At 38.7% G+C, this 19,517-nt stretch overlaps 1 protein-coding gene and 1 pseudogene across 1 annotated transcript in view; one reads left to right on the top strand and one right to left on the bottom strand.

Annotated features, from left to right (window-relative positions):
* SUCLG2 (succinate-CoA ligase GDP-forming subunit beta) overlaps positions 1 to 19,517 on the top strand; it is a 285,838-nt gene that overhangs the window by 134,571 nt on the left and 131,750 nt on the right. The window contains exons 3-6 of the mRNA XM_034956854.3: positions 134 to 233; positions 1,098 to 1,188; positions 8,689 to 8,841; positions 10,989 to 11,078. Of these exons, the coding sequence (XP_034812745.2) occupies positions 134 to 233; positions 1,098 to 1,188; positions 8,689 to 8,841; positions 10,989 to 11,078 (434 nt within the window). The remainder of the gene's footprint in view (positions 1 to 133; positions 234 to 1,097; positions 1,189 to 8,688; positions 8,842 to 10,988; positions 11,079 to 19,517) is intronic.
* Positions 15,003 to 15,386, bottom strand: LOC100973840 (NADH dehydrogenase [ubiquinone] 1 beta subcomplex subunit 4-like; annotated as a pseudogene).

Below are 19,517 nucleotides of genomic sequence, written 5' to 3'. Positions count from 1 at the left end.
TATTTTCAAAGTTAGTTTGAGAGAGCTTTTACCAGTTACTTGGAAGTTATGTGCCATTATTGCTTTCCTTATTGCTTAAAAAACAAAACAAGAATTTAAAATCAGCTACCAACTCTGGATTTTTCTTTTTCAGATGCAAAAGAAATTGTTTTAAAAGCCCAGATCTTAGCTGGAGGAAGAGGAAAAGGTGTCTTCAATAGTGGTTTGAAAGGAGGTGTTCATTTAACAAAAGAGTAAGTCTGGAGATTGTTATTCCTTGTCTTTTGGCCAAGCAGTTATGGAAGATCTTGCTCAAGATTGAAAGGCACACTGAGGGTGGTTGTGGTGGGGTAGGAGCGGGCCAAAGCAACTAGAAGAAACTGAAATCATAGGTAGAGGGCTCTGGCAGTGCCCTAGTTTTCCTTCTGCCCCCACAAAATGATTTTTCTTACTAATTGGTGAAAACTTGACAGTCCTTCTGTCCTAAACAATCAATGATTCATCATAAATGTTAGAAATGATACCACTTCCAACTGAAATGCTACTTCCATAATGTCACTCCTCTATTCAAGAACCTGAAGGGACTCCCCATTACCAGTGGCATCTGGGGTACCTCCCCTCTGATAGTCCAAGCCTTCCTTTATTTGAGCCTGTCTTTTCAACTTCATCTCCTGCATCTCCTAGCACTGAACACTTTCCTCTCCTCCCTGTTCCTGTCACACACCTTTTTACTATTTACTTTGATCTTCACCCTCTTCCTTTCCCTCTCATTGTTCAATATCTCCCCAGTTTTCCACTGTCGGATCTTCAGTCGACCCTTATCTGAATCTGGTGTGCATTTCAGCATTCTCTCTTTACTATGACTGTAACTTTTTTGGGTGAAGAGGTCACAAAGCATCTTTTGTTTCATTTATTCATTCATGAACTCACTTTTATTTTGCTCTCAGTGAGCCTCTAGTACAGTGCTATACACGCAGCACATAAGCAGAAAGACTCATGGATTTTGTGAGGGTGAAGGTGAACCCTTTGCAGTGTAGACATGAGGCTCTGTGTAAGGACTCTGATTTAAATGATTTTCAACAAACATTCATTTTCTGCTTGTTTTCTCTTTCTCTTAGCCCTAATGTTGTGGGACAGCTGGCTAAACAGATGATTGGGTACAATCTAGCGACAAAACAAACTCCAAAAGAAGGTGTGAAAGTTAACAAGGTAATATGGATACTTTGGGTCATTTTCTATATATGTGTTAAAAAATAGAAAAGAAAACCGTCCTTCAGTTTTTGACAGAATCTAATGAAGTACTGCTCTTTGGCAGTGTGCCATTTTATTTTTTAAAGCTCATCTAATCTGTTTAGTAAGTAGTATGTCTTGGAGGAGAAATAAAAAGGGCTCTATGATAGTAATATTATTTATTATCATTAGCATTTAGCAAAAAGTGGGTGAGGGTGAGTGACCGAGCAATGGCTTTCCCTCTGAGAACACAGATGCATTCTATTTAGTTGAGAAGTGCTTGCTGTGACAGCCTTATACTCAGTGAGGGACATTCGCTGCTCCCACACAGTGGCCCTCAACCCCAGGCGTGTCTGTCAGAATTACCTATTGTGGTTGTTTTTCTAAATGCCCCATTCCTTATTTTAGGATGACTATAATTTTGAGCCATTTTTATTGCTGGGGGTATATCGCATTAGGAAGGTCAGCTGAAGTACCCAAGTATGTATAGCATGTGGACACACACCCCTCATCCACACATAGAAAATAAAGCCCAGAGGAAAGTGGCCTGCCTCAGTCATGAAATTGTGAGTGGTAGAGCTGAGACCAGAACCTAACTCTCCCTCCTGCCAGTCTACCTTTCACCATCCCTTTTGTGTATCCAGACACTAGAACTAGCTACCTGGGTTGCAGAATCCAGTGCAAAATAAAAAGGCAGACCCGTGTTAAAATTTCGAGACAGCCATAGCTAAACATTAAATCCCTTTACAACTACACAGATCATATGTGTCAGCCCTGAAAAGCATCCATGGTTAGAAGATCCTGTCCTAACAGCGAATTAGGGTCCCGCATTTTGGGGTGGCAGCTGTCTGCTCTGTTGACATAGCGTCACAGATCAGTGGTCTCTACCAGTGCACCATGCTGCAGGACACTGCAGTGGTGACATCCTGTTTTTACTTTTCAGGGAGAGTTTTGTGGAAAACTCTTAAGTTGTTGTATTTATCAGTATTTAGTTCCATTTTCTTTTGTTAATTTTTGTGGGTACATAGTAGGTGTATATATTTATAAGGTACATGAGATGTTTTGATATAGGCATACAATGTGTAATAATCCTGTTACAGTCCTTTTTCTTGCTATGTAGCAATCTATGATATGGATGTACCTACCACAGCTTGTTTAACCATCATCTGTTGAAAGACATCTGGGTTGGTTCGTTTTTGGCTATTACAAATAAAGCCACTCTAGACATTCATGAACAGGTTTTTGGTATAAATATAAATCTTCATTTTGGGGGATAATTGTTGGGTTATGTGGAAGTTGTATAATTAGTTTTTTTAAGAAGCTGATGAATGTTTTCCAGCATGGCTGTTCCATTTTACATTGCCATCAGCAATGTGTAAGTGGTCAGGGTTCTCCACATTCTAGACCGCATTTGGTGGTGGTGGTATTATTTTAGCCATTCTTATGGGTGTGTAGTGATATTTCATTGTGATTTTAATTTGCATTTCCCTAATGGCTAAAGGTGTTGAAGATCTTTTCATGTGCTTATTTGCCATCTGTAGATTGTGGTTGGTGAATTGTCTGTTCATGGATGCTATGGTCTGAATGCTCCCTCCAAAACGCATGTTGAAATTTAATCCCCATTGTGGTTTGCATTAAGAGGCAGAGCCTTTTGGGAAGTGATTAGTCATGAAGGCTCTGCCCTCATGAATGGATTAGTGCAGGCTTGTCCAACCCACGGCCCACAGGCCACAGGCATCCCAGGATGGCTTTGAAAGTGGCCCAAGACAAACTTGTAACCTTTCTAAACATTATGAGTTTTTTTTTGCAATTTTAGTTTCTTAGCTCAGCTATTGTTAGTGTTAGTGTATTTTATGTGCGGCCCAAGACAATCCTTCTTATTCCAGTGTGGCCCAGGGAAGCCAAAATATTGGACATCCCTGGTAGTGCTTTATAAAAGGGCTGAAGGGAACTAGCTTAGACCTGTTTTGCGTTTCCACTTTCTGCCATGTGAGGATGAAGCAAGAAAGGCCGTATCACTAAATGGCGGTGCACTGATCTTGGACTTCCCAGCCTCCAGAACTGTGAAACAATATATTTTTGTCCTTTATAAATGACCAAATCTCAGGTATTTTGTAACAGCAGCATGAAGAGACAAAGCAAATTTCTTTTGGCCATTTTCTAATTAGATTATGTTTTTACTATTGAGTTTTGAGTTATTCTAGGTACTAGTCCACTGTTGGATATGTGCTTTGTAAGTATTATCTGTTACACTATATAACGTATATATTCATTTTCTCAATAGGGTCATTTGCAGGGCAAAAGTGTTTAATTTTGATGAAGTCCAATACGTCAATATTTCCTTTATGGATTATACCTTTTTAGTATTAGGTCTAAGTCCTCTTTACGTTGCCCTACATAATAAAAATTTTCTCATATTTTTTCTAGATGTTTTATAGTTTTATGTTTTATATTTAGGTTTGTGATCCATTTTGAGTTGACTTTTGAATAAGTTGTGAGACTTAGGTCAAGGTTATTTTTTAAGGGGCAAAAGGGCTATGATATTCAATTACTCCTGCACCATTTTTTGAAAAGGCTTATCTTTTCTCCATTGAATTGCTTTTACATCTTTGTCAAAATTCAGCTGGACATCTTTCTTTGGGTCTGTTTTGGGGTTCTCTGTTTTGTTCCATTGATCTTTGTGGCTGTCCCTCCACCAATACCACAGAGTCTTAATTACTGTATTTATCTAAATTCTGAAATTGAGTAGAATAACTCTTGTCACTTTATTCTTCTTTTCCAAAACAGTTTTACCTGTTCTAGTTCCTATGCCTTTTTATGTACAATCTAGAACAATTTTATCTTTATGAAAAAATCTTGCTGAGATTTTGATAGGAATCTTATTAAACCTGTATATGAATTTGGAGGGAATTGGTTTTTTTGTTATGTTAAGCCTTGCAACCCATGAATATGATATGTCTCTCCTTTTTTTAGGTCTCCTTTGATTTATTGCATCAGCATTGTATTGTTTTCAGCATATACGTTTGGTATATGTTTTGTCAGACTTACACATACATTATTCTCTTTTACAGCAATTACAAGTGGCATTGGATTCTTAATTTCAGTGTCCAACATGCTCATTGTTAATTGGTGTTGATTTCTTTTTAAATGCTTGGTGAAGTTCCCTAGTGAAACCATGTGAGCCTGGAGATTTCTTTGTCTGTGCCTGTCAATGTTTTTGGGTTGCTGGCTTCTCTAGCACCCAACATCCTGCCTGAGATTTATGAGGCCAAAGAAAACACAGGAGACTCACTACCATGCACTTCCTTGGACCTCAAGCTCCCTAGCTAGTCTCTCTTCTCTCTATAACTTTCAGAGTCACCTTAAGTTTTATGTATATATATATATGTCCAAGGTTTTTATTTGTACTTAGCGGGAAGAATAGGGAAAAATATGTCTACTCCATCTTCTCAAAAGTCGAAGTCCCCAGATTATAGAACCTTTTGATTCTAAATTTATTTCAGAAGCTATTTAAACACATACACACATTTATGCACATCAGATATTTGTTTTCTAAGTCTGTGCCAATGTGTTATGTATTCCTGGAGCTAGTACTAGTGCCTGTGAGACAGTGCTACTCATCATGCGGTCCAGGATTCAGTACCAATAGTGGTTACTGCTCTGTAATCAACTTAAAATTCGAGAATGTACTTTTAATCTTCTCTGTTCATGGGTGTGTTACAAATAGTTTGTACGGTAGCACTCATCTCCTGACCACAATTCCAGTAGCATGATATTTTTAAGAAAACAGATTCAGCGGTAGATAGGTCAAAGAAAGTTAAAAAGCTTTCTATACTGGTGGACTCCACAAAGACGATGTGTCAACATATTCTTTGTGTAACTCACAGGTGAAGCTCTTTTGAAATGTTTCTAATGGAGTTGCTCAGGGATGAGTGTTTGTGGATTCCATTTAGATTTCTCTGTAACACTTCCTAAAATACTCTGTCATCCTCGGTCATTTGGAAGACATGACGATGTCAACAAACTGTTCTTTGTTGTATAAAATTTCTTGAATTATCTCTTGATAATTATCATTTTCCTGGTGACATTTTCTTAAAGAGTCATACATTATTCCTATGAAGCAAGAGCTGTTTCAGACAGCAGCTGGGCTTCACAAATAGAAATTTGGTGGAATACAGAGCACGTCTGTCAACATTTTTGAAGATTAAGAATAGGACTCTTGAATGACATTTATCCTAAAAAGTTATAATTTTGTGTTGCCTCTAAGAATAACTACTGAAAGTCATTAAGTATTATTCTCTAAACTAACTCTGCATTAGAAAATGAACAGTATTATGCCAGTAGACCTAAAAGCATATACCAAACACACTCCTCATTTTGTATTTTGTGCCAATCAAATTTCTTAAAACAGCTTTCTCTTCTAGAGAAAGTTTTAGAAGAAATGATTATCTTAATTTCTTAAAATGTTTGTATTAATGTTGATGCTTAGAAAGGCAGACTTTATGTTATTTCTATAAACGACAAGTTGTTACTGTATTTTATAAGGAAAGAATAGGGCTAAGTATTTTTGCTTCAAATATTGTCCTACCCCTCAATCAGAAATTCTGAAAGAATTGACGGTTTCAAGCAACCTGAAGACTGAGAGAATTAGGCACTGACTGATGGTTTGACCTTCATTGTTGGTGAGAACAACCAACTTGAAATCAGAATGGTTCTGTGCTAATTCTAACACCATGTGCTGAGAAGTAGTTTTTATATACTTATGAACTTCCATTTCTGATAAATCAATATGAAGAGCTATATATTTTATTTTTAACTAATGGTAAATTCAACAAAAGTTTGAAAAAGAGGAGTTCTGTATTCATTCCATTATAGCTTTTTAGATCATTATATATTTATCCCATTTCATGTGACCTAAAACTTAAGTGTTTTTGTGGTATCTGAGTAGTTAAAATCTAATGCTACTTAATCTGTAACTTTTTTTTGTGGAACCCATCACTAAACTACTTGTAAGAAAAGCAATGTGGCCAGGTGCGTTGGCTCACACTTGTAATCCGAGCACTTTGGAGGCCGAGTTGGGCGAATCACGAGGTCAGGAGATTGAGACCACGGTGAAACCCCGTCTCTACTAAAAATACAAAAAATTAGGCCAGGCGCGGTGGCTCATGCCTGTAATCCCAGCACTTTGGGAGGCCGAGGCGGGCGGATCACGAGGTCAGGAGATCGAGACCATCCTGGCTAACATGGTGAAACCCCATCTCCACTAAAAAATACAAAAAAATTAGCCGGGTGTGGTGGCGGGCGCCTGTAGTCCCAGCTACTTGGGAGGCTGAGGCAGGAGAATGGCATAAATCCGGTAGGCAGAGCTTGCAGTGAGCCGAGATCGCGCCACTGCACTCCAGCCTGGGCGACAGAGCAAGACTCTGTCTCAACAAAAAAAAAAAAAAAAAAAAAGAAAAGCAATGTTAGTGCTTTCATTGTTTTCACATCTATTACTGATTATTTATGGGATTGTTTTTATATTCTTTAAACATCCAAGATATCTTTCACTGTTCTTGTTAGGTGCATTAGTTGGAACAACCTCTCTCAAGCACTTTGACAGTACTTATCAACATTTTAAATATTCACAGTTTAAAACCTAGACATTTCACTTTTAGGATACTTATCTACAGGGATACTAAAAGAAATGAACAAAGATACATGCACAAAAATACTCACTAAAGTAGCATTTTAGGAAAATTGAAGTTCATGTAAATGTCTGTCAGCAGGCCAGGCACCATGACTCATGCCTGTAATCCCAACACTTTGGGAATCTTAGGCGAGTGTATTGCTTGAGTCCAGGAGTTTGAGATCAGCCTGGGCAACATAGCAAGACCCCATCTCTACAAAAAATAAAGCAAAAATTAAGTGGCTATGGAGGCACGTGCCTGTAGTTTCAGCTACTCAGGAGATTTGTTTGAACCTGGGAGGTCAAGGCTGCAGTGAGCCACGATTGTGCCATTGCACTCCAGCCTGAGAGCAACACAGCAAGACCATCTCAAAATGAATAAATAAATAAATAAATAAATAAATAAATAAATAAATGCAGGAACATGGTTAAATAAATATTGTCATATAAATACCATGTAATCACAATGAAGAGAGAAGACCTTAGAAAGATATTTAAGTTGTAGTATTAAGATTTTAAAAAAGAGGCCAGGCGTGGTGGCTTACCTCTGTAATCCCAGCAGTTTGGGAGGCTGAGGCAGGTAGATACTTGAAGTCAGCAGTTCAAGACCAGCCTGGCCAACATGGTGAATCCTCATCTCTACTAAAAATACAAAAATTAGCCAAGCATGGTGGCAGGCACCTGTAAGCCCAGCTACTTGGGAGGCTGAAGCGTGAGAATTGCTTGAACATGGGAGGCTGAGGTTGCAGGGAGGCGGAGGTTGTAGGGAGCTGAGATCGTGCCACTGCACTACAGCCTCGGTGACAGAGTGAGACTCTGTCTTTTTTAAAAAAAAAAAAAAAGATTAAAAAAAAGAAAGGCATCCTGTTGTATATAATGTGCTTCCACATGTAGGATTATTCCATTACTGCAATGCTTGCAGATACATAGAAAAGGACTAGAATGTCAGCAGTGGTTTTTCCTGGTGGGGCTGTTACATGCAATTCAAGTCCTACAGAGCAAAAGGACACCTGGCTGAGGCAGTGAGTCCCCACTCACTTGTGGAATTGAATGACATTCTTCCATCCCACTTGTCCCTTGTCTAGTCATGGCCCTGGCAAATGACCACATATTCCCAGAGGAAGGGGTGCCTTTTTCTAGTTATCACGGAGGTTCCTGGTAGGCTCGTATCTGCCCTGACTCCTGGGGCCCGAGGGTTTGTTTGAGGTAGAGCTGTGCAGCAGGAAGCTGCTTTCACTTTCTCATTTATATATTTTTGGTATCGTTTGCATTATTTTTGAACAAGCAAATATTCTTTTTATAAATTAAAAGGAAGTATAAAATGAAATAAAATATAGTGATCGAAGAGACAGAAATATACAAACATATGAAGCATCAGACATACTGTAAAAGAATCCGTCTGTGGCAATCATGCTTGGTTTTCCACCAGTGAAATCTGAGAAAAGTCAGTGTAGTAATATATATGTGTACTGTTAATATCTCAAATTAAAATAACAGCCACTTCTCTAGGGTATTTCTTAAGTGACACAGTTTCTTGAGGAAGGACAAAAAAGAAGATTAAAGTGGGAAGGTTCCTTGAGGCAAACGAAATACCTGTCACTCGAACAAGTTAATGGGATCAAAATTAAGGAGGTGAAAATGGGCATTGTGTGCACCATGAGAGCAGAAGTCTCAAAGCTCTGCAAACTCACTCCCTGGGCTGTAAGAACCTGAAAATGAAGCCGTTTGATTCGTGTAGCAAGTTTGTATAGATTTCCAAGTAGAAATCAGCTTAATGCTGAATTAATTTGACTTTCCCACTAATGTGGTAGGTGATGGTTGCTGAAGCCTTGGATATTTCCAGAGAAACCTACCTGGCAATTCTGATGGACCGGTCCTGCAATGGCCCCGTGCTGGTGGGCAGCCCCCAGGGGGGCGTCGACATTGAAGAGGTGGCTGCTTCAAACCCAGAGCTCATTTTTAAGGTATGTTTAAATTCCGGGCTACCTGCTATTAATTGATTGTTATTGTAGAAGCTGTTAAATATTTAATGGGGAGTCTAAGGCCGGGAGCAGTAAATCTGTCTCTACAATTTAAGGTAAGAAGATGCTGAGCCCTTTTTCTTTCTGGGTATCCAGTTGAAAGTTGGGTGGAATCAAGGTATTCAGTGTTCAAGGACTTTTTGTCTTTGCTTTTCCCACCCTTCCTTCTTTACTTCTTCCTGCCTTTTCTTCCTCCCTGATTCCTTTCCATCCAGTCTTCCTCAAGAATTAACCAATGGGAGAGGACTGCTATATTTTCATTTCTTATGGTTAACTCTCTTTCATTTAATATTATATATGATCTGGAAATTCTCTCCTAGGAGATGAATGAATTCTCTTTTAGCAGATGTGAACTAGAAACTGTCTTGAGTTCTCTCAGTACTCTTGATGTAAACTAGAATCTTTATGAAGTCCAGATGCTATCAGTTTTTTTCAGTCCTTGAAATCTGGACTCATTTATTGATATTAAGATTAGTTTCAAGTCAGAGATCTGAGGTCAAATTTAATCAGAGCACAAGTTTCTCAAAGTCTCCAACGCTCATTTTTAAATCAGTAAAATGAACATGGGGTGATTTCTACCCTGTGGGATTCTAAGGATTAAATGAGGTGATGTGTATAAAGTGCTTCTTAACCTACGTCAGCTATGAGGAGAAAAACATAAGTTTTCAGAACTAAAATTGAAGTTTTTAATCTGGGTTCTTGGGGTCAAAATTACATTAAAATTTTCCACCAGAAACATTCATTATTTCTTTTATAAAATGATTTTTTTGTTTCCCTTTGAGAAGGGGAGATTTTATTTCTTAAATCTCTTTGTCTAAATAATGTACAATAAACACCCACTTAGCATCCTCAACAGGTTCTTGGAAACTGCGACTTGAATGGAAACGATGTATAAGGAAACCAATGTTACCATACATAGGCTAATTGATATAAACAAGAGTTAAGTTCCTATAGCATATTTCTGCTCACAAAACATCACTCAACTCCTAAATAAAGACCAGCACACTTCTAATGTTACACATTAAAATAAATAGGAGCTATATATACGTTTCAGAAAGATTTCATAAAAACAAGTAAGATAATTATTTATCCAGTTTTTCCAGCTTAGGGTCTCTGATGGCTGGAGCACAGGGTGCAAGGTAAGAACCCACCCTGGATGGGACACCATCCCATTGCAGAGCACACTTAACACACCACACCCACTCAGACTGGGACTGTGTATACGTGCCAGTTGACCTAACATGTACAGATTTGGGATGTGGGAGAAAACCGGGGGACCCAGAGAAAACCTACTCAGACAAGAGGGTAATGTGTAGACTACACAGAGACAGTGGCCTTGGCTGGGAATTGATTTTTTTTTTTCTCAACCTTATAACAAAACGACCTTGAATGAAGTAACGTTATTTGAAAACCTGCTGTACTCATACTGCAGTGATTGGCTTTAAAATATTTTCACTAATATTATATAATAAGTTAATTACCTTGGAAACTGAATTGAGACTTTATATGCAGACTTACCAACAACACCTAGCTGTTTTCAAAGTTCACATTATTTAAAGCAGGCCATTCCATTTGTTAAGAGAATGCATGAAATAATGTATAATGACAGTGCTCGGTGTCTTTGAGACAATATCATTTTGTAGAGCTAAGGTAACAGTAATAATTATCATCAATAGAGTGTTTAAATCATAAGGTAATATTTAACCTGTCTATGACAGGCTTTAAACTTAACTACTAGTAGGCAGGAAAACCTTACTTTGGAAACCTTCCAAAAGATGTCATAAAAATTAACTGACTAAATATTCATCAATGCCATCTGTATAGTAATTAAAAGTGAAAACTGGCATCAGATTTTCTTGTCAGCATGCCACCATGAAGAATTATATAGTTTTTGGAAGGGCTTTTTTATAGATGGTCTGCTAATTAAAACATACCCTACAGGCATCTGCGGTAGCCCTGCTCAGAGATCTCTGGATAGGTGCCACACTTTAATTACTCATTTGCAAATAAATACTAAGCATTTTCTTTTGAGGTTGTAAATCTTCTCAGTTGACTGTCTGAATTTTGTTTATTTGATTTATTTTTACTAGGAGCAAATTGACATTTTTGAAGGAATAAAGGACAGCCAAGCTCAGCGGATGGCAGAAAATCTAGGCTTCGTTGGGCCTTTGAAAAGCCAGGTATATAAGCCATTAGGGGATGGTGTGTCTGACTTGTTTCAGAAAACATTTGGGAACTTGCTTCGTTGCCTCTAGTGTTTGTGATTACCAGGAAACAGGATTATTTATTGTTTTATAATTTTTTCCTCCAGCTGTTTATGATGAAGAAAAATATTTCCCTGATGTTTTAAAAGAGGATGTTTATGATGTGTCTTTGAATGTATTTTGGTATGTGTGTGCATGTGTATTGCATGTGGACACATACACTTCATGATAGATGGTAATCTCTATTTTTTCTGTAGCATTGCTGGTACTTAGCCACCTGGCAGGCATGTGATACAGCTCATTCGAACTTTAGTTTCATCATCTATAAAATGGGAATGATGACAACTCCTGAGAGGCTTATTGTGGGGATTCAGTAGAATAATGTGTAAAAGTCCTTATTGTACTGCTCCATAAAGGTCTGTTCTTATTGGTATTAATATTAATAATACATGTTATTTAGCTAATTGCTATTCTTTCATAGCTAATGGGCATTTGAAATGAATATTGATGGCATAAACCTGATATTTTATTGAGAACAGCTTAAAATATGCCAATTTTGTAATAATATCCCTTGGCTTCAAAGACCAAAACATTGGCCTCAGAGCTGTTGAGGGACAGAATCTGTCTTAGCATCGTCCCCTGCTCTGCCTTTGTTCCAGCCCATGGCACCTGATTATGTGTCTAGTGGGGCAAGCTTCCTGGTCCCACAGCTAAATCAGATAAACTTACTTGTTCCTTCTTCTGTTACTCAGAGAGGCCACCTTAATGGCCCTAGATTGTGTGTATGTGTGCATGTGTGTATGTTCTCTGGCCTGGGGCTTTATGAAAAGGTTACAGAGTATGTCCTTTAATTTGGTTGGGCAGCACTATTCCCATAAGACAGTACATGATGCACTCTTTTCTTTCTGTCTTGTCTTTTTCTTTTGATTGACTCTCTCTGGAAGTTTAATGGCAACAGTAGGCAAGTCAAAGAGGGATAAAACAGAATAAGGTTTTAAAAAATATATATGCTTAAATGAAGGGAAACCACTTACTTGAAAATGAATAAAGGCTCACTTTGAATGCAAAAGATTGAAGATGGTAGAATGGAACAGGGTCATCTGGAACTAAACCTCAGGATGAGAGAGAAGGGGCCAGGATTCAACGGACAGTTAGAGGAACTAATTGCCATTTCTGAGACTAGCAAAGAGATGCCAGGAAAGTGATCTGTTGAAAGGAAGATCCTGGAAGATTCCTGAATATGTGCTACAGTGGTTGGTTTCACCTCCTGAGAATGAGGATACCAGCTACATTAGCCATTCATTTGATGTTTATTAAGGGGCTTCTCCTGTAGCAGTGGTGGTCACCAAGAGCCCGTTTTCCATACAGCCACTGTGGTCTAGCTGCACTGTCCGGCAGTCAGCTCCAGAGTTGCACAGTGACCCTGTCTGCCTCCTCCATATCACTTTGGACATCTGTATATTTCTCTTATTTATTTGCAGTCACCTTTGCTAGATCCTAATCTTTACCACGGCAGGGACTTTGTCCATCCTACTCACTGCTGTGTTGCCAGCAGCTGGCAAAGTGCTTGGCATCTATTTTTATTGCCCAAGAAACATTTGTCATGTGCATGACTAGGTGAAACAACACTTCTAGGTGTCCACTTTGAAGAAGTTCCTAGAGGCTCAGCAATAGGTGGCTTTTCATGGCAGACAAATAAATCTGGAGTGGGCAAAATCTGCTGACCACATATTTAAAAGCTCAGGAGGTGAACATAATAGAGAGTTCTAGAGAAGTTAATAACAGTATAATGTACATCACAAGATACTGCCCCCTCACTACATATTATACGAGAAAATTAAGAGTTATTTACAGCTCTTAAATGGCTTATTCTTGTTTTCCTGGTACCTGAAACACTCTAGGTTTTAAATGAGTTACCTATGGAAGGAAGATGAATATGTGAGAACTGAGGGATCAGTAAGTGGCCATATTGTCAGTATACCTTTGAATTAATTTATCGAGGAAAGGAAATAAAATGTTTTAATTTGTTTTTTTCTTTTTTCACTGCTAACTCCATGAAAGGCTTTAAATCTTCATTTTCTCAGCAGCTTGGAATGAGCACTGATAGGGTGCTGCTCAGTCTGCTGTGCCTTGGGGAAAAGAGACCATGAAAAATAACCATTGTTCCTCAGGGGCTCACAGACCGGTAGACATCTGCCTGCTGGCTGAGAGGATACAGGAAGAGGGACGGATAAAGGAATGTGAAGGAGAGAGTGGGGGAGGGGGGCAGGGGGCAGAGGGAGAGAGAGGTTGATCTCAGCTGTAGACATGTTGGAAGTTGTTCATCTAGGGACACCTGAGTGTATTTCTACAGTAGAAGGGATATATGGCTTGGGATCCCAGGGAAAGCTGTGCATTAGAGTTGTAGGCTTGGGATTCTCTGCTTTATGGGGCTTGCTCAAGCTGTAGGGATTAGTGAAATGCTCTAGAGGGCCAGTGTACAATGAGCAGATGGGACAGTGTAGAAGGGAAAACATTTAAACAATCATCAATGATCTTTTCCTAAAGAAATAGTATCTTAGAGGTACCTTAGGTTCAACGTGACTTTGAAAGTTAAGTTACTTAATTTTCATCTAGGATGTGGTTTAGGCATTTGGAGGTACCTCACTCATGGTTGAATATCATATAAAATGATAGTCTTATAAAATTATTAATATCTTTCCTGTGACTCACGCCTGCTGTCTCTAAAATGTGATGAATATTAGACATAACAAAAATAAAGATGATATTTTGCTTTACATAAAAATTACCAGTATTTGTTCCCAACCAAAGTCTATTTCTGTGAGAATTTGTTGAAAAACGTTAAGACATAGGAAAGCTTAACATAGTAGTTCCCCCTTATCTGTGGAGGATACGTTCCAAGACTTCCAGTGGATGCCTGAAGCTTACCTACTACCAAACCCTATATATACTCTTTTTTTCTGGATATTCTAGATATTTATACTTAGGATAAATTTTGACTTATAAATTAGGTACAGTAAGATATTAACAACAGTATGAAATAGAACAATAGCAATATACTGTAATAAAAGTGATGTGAATATGGTCTCTTTCTCAAAATACCTCATTGTACTGTACTCACCCTTCTTGCGATGATGTGAGATGATGCAACGTCTACATGGTAAGACGTGGGGTGAGTGATGTGAGCATTGCGATGTAGCATTGGGCTTCTCATGACCTCCTGGCAATACTTCGTGAGGGACATCTACTTTGGATGATCCTGGATCATCAAACCATGGGTGTCAATGGCTGGATGTCAGGAACAGATGATGTCAATGGTCAGGGATCCTGGGTAGCTGAAGGTTTTTCACCACAGCCTTTTAGAAGAACATCATAATTAGAAGTTTGTCTCTTTCTTTTTAGGTCATCAAAGTGTGGCTGTAGAGGTTGTAATCCGTCAGCGACTTTAGTGCTGTGTTCCATCCAAGGATCTTATTCCATAATTTTGTCCTTTCCATTTAATAACTTGGACCTCAGTAGACCATGGGTAACTAAAACCACAGAAAGGGAAACTGAGGATAAAGGGTGACTATTGTATGACTGAAACTTACAAGTTTGTCAAATGTGTCTTAATTATCATCTATACTGTTCATTTCTGAAAACATGAGTGCCACGAATTGTCAACATGTGCCTCTAAGGTTTAGGCTGATGAAAAGATCAGATGGTCCAAGTCAGTGCAAGATCACTAACACCTCTTGAAGTGGTTTGTACTTCTGGCTAGATTTGAGAGGTGTACGTGAATATTGATGATAATTTCTGGAATGCAAGAAAAATATTTAAAATTCTTAACCTGTTGAGATTTTTGTTTGATTAATAGACGATTTATTTCAGCAAGAATACACATAGTCATCATTGCCAGACTTAATATGAGATGTTAAATGTTTGATCCAATTTTCCTTCCTGGATAAGTTTTTCTTTCCTATTCCTGTCAGTTTTGAATACATAATACCAGAAGAACAGGTGCCTAATTCCACACAAAGCTCCCACGAGTGAGTTTTTAGGGGTGAAATTAGGATAGACATTTGCTGATCTTGCATAGGTCCAACAAATCAAGGCAGGATCTTCAATGAGCCGTCAGCAGTTAGGGTCGTTGTACTGAAGCAAGTACTGCTGTTTCAGCTGTGCTCTTATGGCCAACCGCTCGGCTTGCGCCTGCTGGGTTTCCAGGGATATGTCGTATTCCGCTGGGTAGAGGGTCGAGGGTGGAGTGGCCAGGCGCGATGGAGTATACTTTGGGAACGGCATCTTGGCGATGCAGCGCACAACTGTGCCTGCGCGATTCTGAGGCCATTCCTCCTTATGCTCCTTTTGAGACATTTTTAAAGATTTTTATAAACTTGTCAGATTTTCATGTACGTATATTTGATTTTACGAATTTTAATTTTTAAAAATTACTTAACAGACAAAATAACAGTTGATGGCAAAAGTGCAGAAAAACTTTTTGTACGCAGTGGTTATGAGCTGAGAAATAGATGGCAGTAGTAAGCGACTGACTGCAAGTTGACCAGGAGAATGTTTTCTTTGACCTGTGCTTATTTTTAACTTCCGTAGAAAGCGAGAATACTAATCTCAAGTTGCCACATGCCATGCCATTCCCTGTTACACCTGGTCACACACATTCTGTCTGCTTAGCCCTTATAACTATTTAGTGAATAGCCTCTGGAATAAGACATCTTACAAGGGTTTGTCATTGTGAGATCTACAAGGGAGAACCAGCTTGGTTTGGAGACGTCTCCAAGATCAGATTATGTTTTAGTCTTGCTCAAAAAAATTATAGTCTGCCTTTGTGCAACAGTAAAAATTAAAACAGAAAATATCCCCAAAATGCTGTGCTAATGTATAATTACAATGGGATTAATGTGCAGAAAATGCAGTCTTGTACTAAGCAAAGTTGGTGTAGGCTTAAGAAGTTCTGAAACAATTTAAGTGTGTATCTGTGGATGAATGGATAAACAAAATGTGGTATATACTATAATGGAACTTTATTGAACCTTGTAAAAGAAGATTCTGACACATGCTGCAGTATGGATGGGGCTTGAGGACATTATGCTAAGTGAAATAAGCCAGTTACAAAAGGACAAACACTGGATGATTCCACAGGTATCTAGTGTATGTATATATATGCATATCTTTTATTTTATGTATGTATGTATATAGAGATCTCTAATATCTCTATATATCTGGTATCTATATATATCTATACGTATTATCTATATACATATATATGGAGATATATATGGAGAGATATATATGTGCGTATATATAGAGGGGTGTGTGTGTGTGTGTGTGAAAATATATATATATGGAGATGGAGAGAGAGGCAGAGAGAGAGACGCTATCTAGAATAGTCAAATTTATAGACACAAAGTAGAATGATGTTGCCAGAGGCAGTGGGAAGAGAAGAATGGGAGTTTGTTTAGCGATACAGAGTGTGAGGGAAGATGAAGAAGTTCTAGGAATTGGTTGCACAGCAATGTGAATGTACCAACTTGACCCTGCAGAACTGTGTAGACAAAAATGGTTGAGATATGGTGAATTTTATGTTTTGTATATTTTATCACAATTTTTTAAAAAGGAAGTTTTGAAGTAGCTGGATTAGATTATACATATATATATATATATATATATATATATATATATATGTACCCAGAAGTTATTTCTATTATGTAGTCCCCGCTTAGAACTGAATTAATCTTTAATTCAACCGATATTTATCGAGTGTTGACTCTACAGAGGTTGTATCACTACAGTGGATGCCAAGGTGCCCAGGATACATAAGATGCCTGCCCCATGCAACTCACATTGCAAGGTCACATTGATGACCTAGAAAACCCCCTAAAATACAAAAAATATTCCGCAATAAAGTATTTGCTGGCTTCGCACTTTAACTCAAATTTTATTTGGATTAAAAAAATGGAAGAAATTATAAAGAATACTAGAAAAAATAATGGGAGAATTTTTAAAAATACTCTCAGAATGGGACTAGCCTTTTAAAAGTCTGACACAAAGCCAGAAGCCATATAAGAGTGACATTATTGTGAAATTTCCATGTGGCAAAAGTAAAAAAAGCATGTTCAAAAGGTAAATGTTAAAGGGGCTGAGACAAGAGGATTGCTTGAGACCAGGAATTCAAGAGCAGCCTGGGTAACATAGCGAGACCCCCATCTCTAGAAAAAATTAAAATAAAAAAATTAGCTCAGCCTAGTGGCATGTGCCTGTAGTCCAGCTATTTGAAAGGCTGAGGTGGGAGGATCATCTGAGCCCAGGAGTTCAAGGCTGCAGTGAGCCATGATTATGCCAGTACACTCCAGTCTAGGTGACAAAGCAAGACTCTCTTGTACACACACACACACACCCCCACACACGCACACTCACACTCTTCCTATAAATCAATAAGGGACCAAAATCTCAACAGAAAAATAGGCAAAATTCACAAAAAATAAGATGTGTCTTAAACTCATAGAATAATGCCTAAACTCATTCATAATAAAATAAATTCAAATTAAAACTATATGTGAGTGTACTCGTCTGTTCTCACGCTGATAATAAAGACATACCCGTGACTGGATAATTTATGAAGGAAAGAGGTTTAATTTACTTACAATTCCACGTGGCTGGGGAAGCCTCACAATCATGGTGGAAGACGAAGGAAGAGTGAAGGGACTTCTTACATGGTGGCAGGCAAGAGAGCTTGTGCAGAGGAACCCCCCCTTTATAAAACCACCAGATCTCGTGAGACTTACTCACTGTCATGAGAACAGCATGGGAAAATCCCGTCCCCATGATTCAATTACCTCCCACTGGGTCCCTCCCGCAACACGTGGGAATTATTACAATTCAAGGTGAGATTTGGATGGGGACACAGAGCCCAACCATACCAGTGAGATACCCTTTTTCACCTAACACACTGACAAAGATACAAATGGCTAATGATTGTGAATTGGAAAATAGTGTCTCTGATAATTTTCACTTTTTAGGAGTGGAAATCAGGGACAGCTTCTATGAAGAACAATTTAGGCCGGGCGCGGTGGCTCATGCCTGTAATCCCAGCACTTTGGGAGGCTGAGGTGGGCAGATCACGAGGTCAGGAGATCGAGACCATCCTGGCCAACGTGGTGAAAACCCATCTCTACTAAAATATAAAAAATTAGGCAGGCTTGGTGGCACACCTGTAGTCCTAGCTACTCGGGAGGCTGAGGCAGGGGAATTGCTTGAACCCGGCAGGTGGAGGTTGCAGTGAGCTGAGATCGCGCCATTGCACTCCAGGCTGGCAACAGTGCAAGACTCAGTCTCAAAAAAAAAAAAAAAAAACAATTTAACAGAATATTTTGATGTTTAAAATGGCTACATTCCTTTTTGCTTCACTCTGGGTAATTTATCCTACAAATGTTTAATCACATGTATGTTAAATATACAGAGATAAATGAGGCAGTGCTGTAATGTCAACCTATTAGAAACAATGCAGTTGGTCATTATTTAAGTGAAAGGTTAAAGGAATTATAGCATATCAATACAGTAAGATATTATTTAGTCAATTAAAAAGATATGATTGATCTACCTGTGTTGCTGATGAAGTGTCTCTAAAATTCTGTTAAGTAAAGAGGTATTGGAACAAGTTTGCTTTTTTAAGACAGATGAAGGAGGAATGCGTACCGTGTTAGGCATAGACTGTCTCTCATATGAAGGCTAAATTTATGAGTTGGCTGCCACTGGGGGCCTGTGTGGTTGAGTGGTACAATCAGGGAAAACCCTTAAGTTCTTCGGGAATTTTGTATCATATACATGTATTATCTACCTATGCAAATATTTAATATTAAAAATATTTAATCATACTCATTATGTGGGTTCGTTTATATCTACTAGCCCTCAAATTTGGATTTAAAAATGTTTGTAGGTGTTTATAAAATACATTAAGATAGCATGAATTAAATCTGGAGTTCTTCAGTCAAATCTGGAACCACTTGCAATATTTACACCAGTGGGGATTTACTTTAGGGATGTGTTTCATAGACGCTGCAAGAGCTGAGTAGTTTAAGAGTTGACAGAAAGGCAACCTAAAGCATATCCAACCGCATGCTCCAGGAACAAAAATGAGGCAGTGGTGTTACTGGACCTTGTATACAGATGCTAGAGCCCCGGTGCGCTTCTCCAGTGGGAGCAACAGCCAGAGGAGGAGGTGCTGCCCAGATAGAAAGAGAGGAGTGGAAGTACCCTGGCTCTTCCCTTCTTCCCACCTCCATCTCTCACCCCTGCTTGCCATTGGCTGACCCCAGCTGGAAACCAGCTGACCCAGGAACCTAGAAAACTCAGCCTGTAAGAGTCACCTTCTCTGATCTACAGAGTAGAGTTGGAGAACTGAAAACGGATCTGCTGCAA

Source organism: Pan paniscus, chromosome 2 (assembly GCF_029289425.2).
Source record: "Pan paniscus chromosome 2, NHGRI_mPanPan1-v2.0_pri, whole genome shotgun sequence".
Classification (NCBI taxonomy): Eukaryota; Metazoa; Chordata; class Mammalia; order Primates; family Hominidae; genus Pan; species Pan paniscus.
Note: the sequence above shows the minus strand (reverse complement) of the source record. Positions and strands in the feature narration are given on the sequence as shown.